At 30.4% G+C, this 10951-nt stretch overlaps 1 protein-coding gene across 1 annotated transcript; it reads left to right on the forward strand.

The window, feature by feature from the left end:
- The first annotated feature begins 1475 nt into the window (after positions 1 to 1475).
- Positions 1476 to 2843, forward strand: LOC109609496 (pyruvate dehydrogenase E1 component subunit beta, mitochondrial-like). The gene is made up of 4 exons (XM_020026161.2): positions 1476 to 1698; positions 1758 to 2068; positions 2120 to 2632; positions 2687 to 2843. The coding sequence occupies exons 1-4, from the start codon at positions 1538 to 1540 to the stop codon at positions 2806 to 2808; spliced, it is 1107 nt and encodes a 368-aa protein (XP_019881720.1). The 5' UTR covers positions 1476 to 1537; the 3' UTR covers positions 2809 to 2843.
- Positions 2844 to 10951: the final 8108 nt, after the last annotated feature.

The following is a 10951-nucleotide window of genomic DNA, read 5'->3' on the forward strand; positions in this document are numbered from 1 at the left end:
ATTATTATTAAGTAGTATTTGTATTGATTAGATTTGAAATTTCATGGAAACATAAAGTTTCATCGAAAACTAATTGAGAGACAAATTTACTATTTAAACTTAAACAGAAAATTTGGGGGTTCTATCATTTTTCTTAGATTGTCTGAACTTTTTATCCTTTATTTTAGTGTTTTTAAATACGTATTTTCAATAAAATATCTTCTGTGAAATAATTAATTGGAGACTATTATTGTGATGTAATATGTGTTTCCATTAGATTTAGAATCTAAGTACTTAAACAGTAAATTTAAGGGTTATGTCAGGTATTTTTAGTAAAATATCTTCTGTAAAACAATTTTAAATGTTATAAAATTATATATAATTAGGGATAATTAATATTATGTAGTTCTGTTTTGATTAGATTTAGAATTTCATGGAAACATAAATTTTCATCGAAAACTAATTAAGAGACAAATTTTACAACTACTTAAACTTAAAGAGAAAATTTGGGGGTTGTATCATTTGCCTCAGATTATCTGGACTTTTTATCCCTTATTTTAGTGTCCTTAAATACGTATTTTCAATAAAATATCTGAAATAATTTTGAATGTTATACAATTATATATAAAAGGAAACAATTATTATAGCGTAGTATTGTTGATTAAATTTATAATTTCATGAATATATAAATTTTCATTTAAATTAAAATGTTTCAGACTGACTGGACTATTTATCCTTTAGAGTAATCTTCCTAAAATGGTATTTGCAGTAAATCTTTTGTGAAACAATTTTATATAATAATAAACAATTATTACTACGCAGTATTTGTTTTGATTGGCTTTAGAATTTTACAAAAACACATATTTTCATGGAAAACTTTACGAGTCATATCCTACAAGTCTGTAAACTTTGGAGAATTTAAGGGATGGCTTGTTTGTTATTATCGGTCTAGACTTTTTTTATCTTACAGGCTAACGTCCTGAAAATAAATAATAAAAACTGCATGACCGCATAAACTAATAAAAAAAATATGCGAGTTGATAAATATTAGCGTTCAAGATAATCAGATAAAAAAAATATTTACTGACAATTATTCATGACTGTTGTTTCCTACAAGTGTTTGTTGATGAGTGAGTTGTAAATAATTAACAAATCATATATTTTTTCACAACACCTTTATGGTTTACATCAAACAGTTTTGAAAACGACTAATTAAAATTTATTACTATCTCCAATAGATAAGGTTTTTAATTGAAAACTAATTAATTAATCCAACAGTAAATGGAAGTATTTTGCATTGTAAATCGACATGAGCATCAGATCCGTGTGGAGTTAATTACATAATTGGATGGAAGTACAATAAAACGTAACGCGAAGTCGATAAATCTTCCAGTAATTGCATTTACATTTAAATAACACCAAACCATGTTTATAAATCAATGACATTATGTCTATCCATCTAATCTGGTTATGTCTATGACATGTCAAAAATTTTAAACGTCAAAAAGACATCGCCCAACATCCACATCAAAATTCTCGTCCGAATTACAGTCTCATAATGGCACTATCACACAAGGGAACTTTCATTTTCACACACACAGCATTAAAATCACTCATAATTGAAACGGGCAAAAGACTTTTCGCAAATGGGGGCAAAATGGTAACATACAGAGACGCTCTCAATACTGCCATTGACGAAGAAATGGCAAGGGATGACAGGTAACCCAAAGGAATACCCATAACAAATACAATCTGACACACACTCTTTCTCGTTTCAGAGTCTTTTTACTGGGAGAAGAGGTAGCAAACTACCAAGGCGTCTACAAAGTCTCCAAGGGCCTCCTAGAAAAGTACACGGCGAAGCGGGTGATCGACACCCCAATCACAGAGATGGGCTTCGTGGGCGCCGCCGTGGGCGCGGCGATGGCAGGCCTACGACCCATCTGCGAATTCATGACGTACAACTTTTCCATGCAGGCCATTGATCAGGTCGTAAATTCGGCGGGAAAAACTCTATACATGTCGGGCGGTTTCATGAACGTCCCCATCACCTTCAGAGGCGCCAACGGATGTGGCGTCGGAGTTGCTGGTGAGATATTATCACCCATCAATTTTGACATTCAATGAATCCCAATTTTAGGTCAGCACTCCCAATGTTTTGCGTCTTGGTACGCCCACGTGCCCGGCCTCAAAGTCGTCGCACCCTATTCATCCGAAGACTGTAGGGGGCTGCTCAAGTCGGCCGTGCGGGATCCCGATCCGGTGGTCGTTTTGGAGAACGAACAGCAGTACAACTTGTCGTTCAACCTGTCGGACGCCGCCCTGGGCAAGGACTTCCTCATACCGATAGGCAAGGCGAAGGTGGAGGTGCCCGGCAAAGACATAACGATCTGCAGCTTCGGCAGGGCGATGGACGCGACGATGAACAGTGTGGCGGAGCTGAAGAAGTTGGGCATCGAGCCGGAAATCATCAACCTGAGAACGTTAAGACCGCTGGACATCGAGACAATCACCAAGTCGGTGGCCAAAACGCATCATCTGATCTCGGTGGAGCAGACCTGGTGCACCTGTGGCATCGGCGCGGAGATTTTGGCTTCCATAATGGAAAGTGAGGCTTTCTTTTATCTGGATCAGCCGGCACAAAGATTATCAGGTGATTATCACGTTAGATTTCTTTTGCTTATTGGTAATTGGTGGTTTTATTTAGGGGTGGATGTTCCAATGCCGTACGCAATTGCTCTGGAGGCAGCGTCGGTGCCAACGGTTGCCGATATCGTCGAAATGGTTCAGATCTTATTGAAGAAAAAGTCGTTGAAGTCCTTAGGTTAATGTGTCATCAGAATAAAAATGTGCCCTTTTAAAAAAGTATTTTATTTGTGCGATAGTCTTAGAGTTAGCCTAATGAATGAAAATGGTGATAATTGCAATGTCACCATGTGCTATTTATATGTTAATGACCTTTGTGAACCACAAAATCACGACTGCCATTTGATATGAATGAACTTTTAACGGTTTTCCAAGTTATTATGCGGTTTTCGTGCTAATCCGGCGACACGGAGATTTATGGTCAAAAGAATGCGTCAAGACCTTCTGATATCTACAGGAAGTGTTCGCCTTAAGTGCGTCGATTCTAACCTCGTTATTAATACCATTATATTTATGACTGCGCTCACAGATCTGCCCGAACGTATAAGGTAATATACCTAATGAATCACTTAGCTATCCTTAAATCATAAACAAACACGCTTTTCTGTTATTATCTTTTCACGATAGCGGTTCGATAAATATTTATTTCCCTTCAAGATTTATATTTCTGAGGTTTCCGGTGGTATAAATTTTCGAAAATCTGTATCTATATATAAATTTATTTATATCTTACTACATTTAATACTACTTTATTTATTTACGGAAAAATTACTTCATCATTATTCTGTAACAGTTTAAGGCTACTCAAGTATACCAGGCAATCAAAATGCAGATATAGACAAAATCAAGCTTTGAGGTTACCATTTATATATTTTCAATGGGAATAAGACTAAAAATTAGCTTAATTGTTTAATTTTAATTTATTTTTGATTAATATTTGGTGCATCCACCTTTCACATTTGTTACTCTAGTTATTTTTCTAGAAACTCCAGACACTGGATAATGGATATTGCTTTTTCCAGAGAGATTTTATGTGAACATTCGATCCCCCACCATTCTTCTGACATCCTAGACGGTCAATTGGATGGAACTATGGTGATTGTACAAGATATTCTTTCACTTTAATTTGATTTTCCTTAAATCTTTGCTTAAAGCTGATACGTGAGATGGAGCATTCTTCTGTTGGAATTTTACTTCCAGAGAGATCTTTATGTATATTTTCGTGTCCCCACCATTCTTCTGACTTCCTAGAAGGTCAGTTGGATAGAACTATGACGATTGTACATGTATCACCTTAATTTGATTCTCCTTAAATCTTTGGTTATAGCTGATACGTGAGATGAAGCATTATTTTGTTGGAATTTTACTTCCAGAGAGATGTTTATGTGTACCTTCGACCCCTCACCATTCTTCTGACATCCTAGACAATCAATTAGATGAAACTATGGCGATTGTACAATGTATTCTATCACCTTAATTTGATTCTCCTTAAATCTTTGGTTAAAGCTGATACGTGATATGGAGCATTGTTCTGTTGGAATTTTAATTCCAAAGAGATGTTTATGTGAACCTTCGATTCCCCATCATTCTTCTGACATCCTAGACGGTTAATTAGATGGAACTATGGAGAGTGTGCAAAGTATTCTATCACCTTAATTTGATTCTTCTTAAATCTTTGGTTATAGCTGATACGTGAGATGGAGCATTATTTTGTTGGAATTTTACTTGTAGAGAGATCTTTATGTGTACTTTCGTGTCCCTACCATTCTTCTAACTTCCTAGAAGGTCAGTTGGATAGAAATATGACGATTGTACATATATCACCTTAATTTGATTCTCCTTAAATCTTTGGTTAAAGCTGATACGTGAGATGGAGCATTGTTCTGTTGGAATTTTAATTCCAAAGAGATGTATATGTGTACCTTCGATTCCTCACCATTCTTCTGACATCCTAGATGGTTAATTAGATGGAACTATGGAGAGTGTGCAAGGTATTCTATCACCTTAATTTGATTCTCCTTAAATCTTTGGTTATAGCTGATACGTGAGATGGAACATTATTTTGTTGGAGTTTTACTTCCAGAGAGATCTTTATGTGTACTTTCGTGTCCCCACCATTCTTCTAAATTCCTAGAAGGTCAGTTGGATAGAAATATGTATCACCTTAATTTGATTCTCCTTAAATTTTTTGGTTATAGCTGATACGTGAGATGGAGCATTATCCTGTTGGAATTTCACTTCCAGAGAGATGTTTGTGTGTACCTTCGATCCCTCACATTCTTCTGACATCCTAGGCGGTGAATTGGATGGAACTATGGCGATTGTACAAGACATTCTATGACCGTAATTTGATTTTCCTTAAATCTTTGGTTCCAGCTGATTATTCTGTTGGAATTTTACTTGCTTCATGTTTGTGTCATCATAACTTTGCTGAATAAGAGTGTGAATTACTTTCCAGTATGGATATATACTTTTGGATGTTCATTCGTTCCTCACAAATGATCTACTCCATCGGCAGCTATGTAACTTTATATTATAATGCTTCGTGCTTCAAAGTGAGCTAAACACATTCAAGAAGATACTCAACCTCAATTCAGCATTTACGTATCTTACTCAAGGTGTACAATGTTTGCCTACGCCTTTGTGAAATATTTTTGTGAAATATCTTTTTATTTCATTCAGAAAGAGACAGTTTCTTATGGACCTTATATACTTTTAAACCAACTTATCCAAGTGTTTTTCTGTTTAAATAGTTGATAGGAATAAAATATAGTGAAAAACTAACTTAAATGACTCTGAATTCCAGAGTTTAAAGCAATGTCTATTTAGATCTTCAAAAGTTTTAAAGATATCAATGAAAACTCTCATTTAATAGACAAGTTTTTTATTAGAAATTAGTTGTTTCCAAAACAATTAAAAATAAAACATCTGAGGCAAAAAAATATGTCAGACAAGCGTTTAAATTTGTAGGTCCAATGCAACACGAAAACTTGTTTTCGACCCGTCCCAATTTTTTGATATCAACAAAATACCGAATCCAATCGGGATTTGTTTGTTTCTAAAAACTACTTTTCCGTTGCGCAATGCATTTTTCCACTTTAACCCAGATTTTTAAATAAAACATAGAAAATGCTCTCTCGGGGAACAGATCACTAGATTTAAATGTTGCACAACTGCAACCTATATCTAAAATGACTAAAAATAATTTTATACGACCACCGAAATATATGAAGATTTTTTTTTTAATTTTACTCGGCGTGTCGTAAACAATCAAAATCGGAACGCGACGATTCGTGTAAATTAACGGGACACAATACGATCGGATCACGTATTTATAGATTGATCTCGTCCAAAGACCGGTGAAAATAATGTGTCATCACATAAAACGGATTATTCCCGCATTCCTTTTTATTGCGACGTGACGTTCAACATTATAAAATGGAAGGATTGTAAAGGACCGCACAATATTTGAAATTATTTGTCACCTTTCGGTCTGAGGACACAGTTTTATTTTAAATTTTATTCAGCTTGCTAGATCGAAAGAAAATATTATTTAAATTCTAGAAGATATGACAAATTACAAAGTGAAGAATTTTGGAAAATGTGTTTGTTTACTGAAAAGTAAAATAATGGTTGAAGGTCAATTTTAACAGACAAATTGAAAAAAAAAATCAGTAAACAAAATCGTTTCTTGTCTTCTAGACAAATTAAGAATGAACTAATTGAGTCATCTGTGTGTCTAGTAGAGGAATCAGATGTCGACTGATTGAACAAACCTAGCAAGTATGTATTTCAGTAAAAAAAAGGTAGTTGGAGTAATAAATTCAAGGTCAAGAGAATTAATCAGTTGGTAAATATGTTCATCGTCCTCCAAAGCAAAGTTTGAAAAAAAAAAAAATGTTAAATTAGTTGACCTTTAAAAATTGCCCAAAGATGAGCTCTTAATTTTAACAGGAAAGTTCTCCTCATCTCAGTTTTCCATTTTTTCTTCAGTCTCATATCTCGCCATTACTTGATCGTACAGAAAATTTTTATTGACATTTTTTGTAAGAAATTGAATATTACAAAAAAACGTATCTTGCTCTTGCCGATTAGAAGAAATCGTAGATCAAAATTTGTAAAATTTAATTAAAATTTCATTTTTATTTCTCAATCTTATAACTCGTATCTCGTATGTTATAATTACATATTATGTCCAATATAAATTTTTCTATAAAATTAAATGGTCTACAAAAAAGGTCTCCTGTGATTAATCGATTGCTCAAACCATTTAGAATATATTCGCACTCGAATACTAATGCATACTAATTTTGTTAGTTTTTTAAGAAATATTTTAAATTTATCTATTTAAGTCATGAATTTTGAAAATATTCATAAAAATTTGATAATAATAACAGTTTCTAAGTTATGTAACTCAATTTTTTTTCTACTAAGTTTATATATAATTCAATATTTTTTGTCTAAGGAATTTGAGAATTCTGTTTTTTTTAAGCTCCTGAGGTTTCTATATAACTATAACAAAAAAAATAACTTCTGAGTTTTAATATATTCTTTTTTCCTTTTCTATTGATACATATTTGATATTTCTTAAATAACAAACTTTATTTTTTCAGAAATTGACATTAAATTTTTTCAAAATTCGTGACTTAATTAACGAGTTATAAAATTTAGTAAAACAGATTTTTTTTTTTTAAATTCTTCAATCTTTGACCTCCAATATCTTCTAAATAGTAAGATACCTTTTTTGTAGACTGTTCAAATATAAATAGAAATTTTTTGTACGATCAAGTAATGACGAGATATGGATTTTACCATATGGAACTGAAGAAAAATCGTTGTAGAAGCATTTACCAACGATAATTTACCAATAACATGGATTTTTATACGTAATAATGGTCTAACAGAAAATCCTATTGAAGTCTCCGATTGGCCAGAAAAAAGTCCGGATCTAAACCCAATTGGAAACTTAAGAAACGACATGAAGTCTTGATTAAAATAACAAAAATATTAATATTATTATTTACTTTGTTTTTTTACGATATATTTAAAAAATAAATGATTTATACTATATATTTCTTTAGAGTTAAATAATTTTATTGTCAAATTATAATTTTTACTGGGGACTTAACATTTGTAACTTAACATTTACTATTTTCAGAGAAAACATGTTATTTCATTAAAACTCCCAATAAAACAACGAGGTAATGAAATGTGTATTTATACACAATACCCAGCGTTTAATTTGTAGCGTAAATTTAATTGCACACCACGCCACACACTCTTCTTTATTCCGAGCCACTCAATCAACATAATTGATAAATATCTGATATTATTATGCAAGATTAATAAATAAATGTTAATTTTCTGCACAGTTTCCATATGAATAAACCGTAGAAAAAAAAACCAATGTCGTTTCAAAAACGTAATCATAGTTAGCAAAAGAGAAAAAAAAAGCACAACCTTGATATTGCTCTATGGATCTGTGAAGGCTGGATTACTTTATGCACCTGTTTGATTGATACACGTGCATTTTTTAAAAATTAATTTCACATATAAATCGTGCACGATTTTTGGTGTTTTTTATTTAAGTCGTTTAATTCTGATTTGCAATCAATTTTGATTAATGTGTATACAAAACTGTCGTAAACAAATTAAGTAAACGCTAATTTGTTTATAAATCCGTAATTAAATTGAAAGGGTGTATTTTGTGCCTTAGAGTAGTTTTATGACCTGTTAAATTTAAACACATGTGACATTTTTATTACCGTATTTGGCGCCACTTATTTTGTATGTTTATTACGTGTGTGATACGTTTTTATACAGTAAATATAGTGCTAAAAGATAATATTATAATAAATTAAGGCCTCTATTAAATGCATTTTTATGTGAAACATATAAATTAATATTAATATTAAATAATTAAACTCTAATTGTTACAACAATTTTAGTAATTAACAATAGGACATGGTGGGAAATTGAACGCTCTACAAAAAAGGTATCTTACAATTTTTTCATAACTCTTCATGTTTAGAAGATATTGGAGATAAAAATGTGTAGAATTTAATAAAAGTATAAGAATTATTATAAAATACCCAATATAAATTTTTGTATAAAATGCTCTACAAAAAAGGTCTCCTGTGGTTGTTAATCCATTATTTTAAACATTTAGAATATATTCGCATTCGAATACTAATGAGTACTTATTTTATTAATTTTTTAAGAAATATGTTATATATATCCATTTAAGTCATGAATTTTGAAGATATTCATAAAAATTTGAGTTGATTTTGATAGAAAAACAGTATATTTAATCAAAAAATATTAATATCAAATAAGTAACCTCTAGTCACAACAATTTTAGCAATAAACAATAGGACAATGTTTTGTTAAATTACAAAAAATATACGGTAAACACACACACAAACTACTATAATATGTAAAAAAGTAAGTATTGTTTTGTTATAGCTGCCATAAAATGTAAATTTAATATATTAATTTATTACCCATTAAAATAATTTGTTTACTGATCCTATTTATTTGTTTATTTTGGTCTGTCTAGTTTCGTTTTAAAAATAAATCAACCCGTTTACAGTCAAAATATGTTTATAAGGTGTTGTGGAAATTTTGCAGGAAACAACAAACGACTTTAAGAACTAAAGTGGGCAGACATTTAGTTGTGATCTATATACATTAATAATAATTATTAGCTCCGGGTAACTAATATACATCAAACAATATTAATTGTGTGTAGGAAGAATTGAAATTCCTCTATCGAAACAATGATTATCCACATTAAAATATTTGCATAAACAATTAAACATCAAACATTATCAAGATCTCGAACACAATTTACACGTCTATGCTGGCTGAATTTAATATTAAAAAACTGCACTAAACTCGTGTAAAAATTTATAATCACTTCGAGCACCTTTAATAAAAGTGCATACGTATAAAAATACATTAGATGCAAATAAAAAAGTACGTCTTGTTGTTGTTATTTATTGTGGTACAAAGAAAACCTGATTCGCCATTTATCAGAGTCCGAAATCTAAGTAACATATGTCGTCTTAGGCGAAAAATAATGCATTGCAAATAAAGTAATGTGACAAATCTATAAATAAATGGGAAATAATAAACACGAAATTGGCAAGGACTCGAATTTTTTTATAGATTCGTATGCAAATTACCGCACAGGATTGTAATACGATTAAATGTTGGATTTTTTCAGGTCCCTCTATTGAAAATTGACGCGAGCAAGACGTAAACTGTTTTGTAATTACATTGTTGCGATTGAAAAAAAAAACAATCCTACGCGCTGAAACTATTTACCAGGTTGTTTAATTGAACTGCAGAGCAAGTAATAATACAATAAATTATTTACGAACGAGCGCAAGGTATGTTGTTATATTTCCGCCAGAAAGATTTTCAAATTTATGTCGATAATATGTCAAGTGTGCTGTTTTAAATGAAACCGTTTAATTAAGGTATTTTGATGTTTTTTTTTCGGTATTGTTTTATAATAATATTTGTGTTGGTTTAATGTTCTCATCTCGCATATTTGCAGGTGCAAATTATTTTATTTTTCATTAATTTTGTTTACGTTATTTAATTATTAAATTTAAAAATTAAATGTTATTATGGATATATATCTTCATATTTTTATGTATATGTATAATTAAACAAATATAAAAACTAATAATAATAATATTTTAAAATAAAAAACAAACAAGTTTTTTCCTTTAATTACATGTTTATTAATTAAATGAGACAAAAATAAAGGAAAGAACGAAGATAAATAAAATTAAAACAAAACTACAAAACAAAAATAAACACTATTACAGTTTTATAATTTGTACAAATCTTTAGATACATATTTTTCTTCTACATCAAAATTTATTTATATACAAATTTATTTTCAAAATTTAAAGAAAAGTGATATTTGTTTATGGTCATTCTAAAAGATTTTATAAAATCATACAATCTCATTGTTCAATTAAAAAAAAAGTTTGTTTGTTCTTTAAATTAGAACAAATTTTAAAACATATCATAAAGTAATTCAAAATTTTATAAATTCTCAAGTTTATATAATGATATTAACGTTTCTAAAAAATGACGTTTTACAACCACACTGTTTATTTTAGAGAAATGATTTCAAATAAACTTCTGCTCTAACTTAAAATTTAAGAATATATTAAATCCAGAGCTGTAATTAAATATATTGAGATACCTTGAATTAATTTAAAATTTTATAAATTTTCAAATTTATATCATGAAATTATTGTTTCTTAAAATAGAAATTTGGGTTCTAGTTAATTTAAAATATTTT

This window comes from Aethina tumida, chromosome 1, assembly GCF_024364675.1.
Source record: "Aethina tumida isolate Nest 87 chromosome 1, icAetTumi1.1, whole genome shotgun sequence".
In the NCBI taxonomy this organism is placed as follows: Eukaryota; Metazoa; Arthropoda; class Insecta; order Coleoptera; family Nitidulidae; genus Aethina; species Aethina tumida.

Bases quoted from the DNA above. Each gene is read 5' to 3' on its own strand.
- LOC109609496 (XM_020026161.2), top strand. From the start codon at position 1,538: ATGGCACTATCACACAAGGGAACTTTCATTTTCACACACACAGCATTA. The intron at 1,699-1,757 runs GTAACCCAAAGG...TTCTCGTTTCAG, and splicing joins GAAATGGCAAGGGATGACAG to AGTCTTTTTACTGGGAGAAG. The intron at 2,633-2,686 runs GTGATTATCACG...GGTTTTATTTAG, and splicing joins GCCGGCACAAAGATTATCAG to GGGTGGATGTTCCAATGCCG.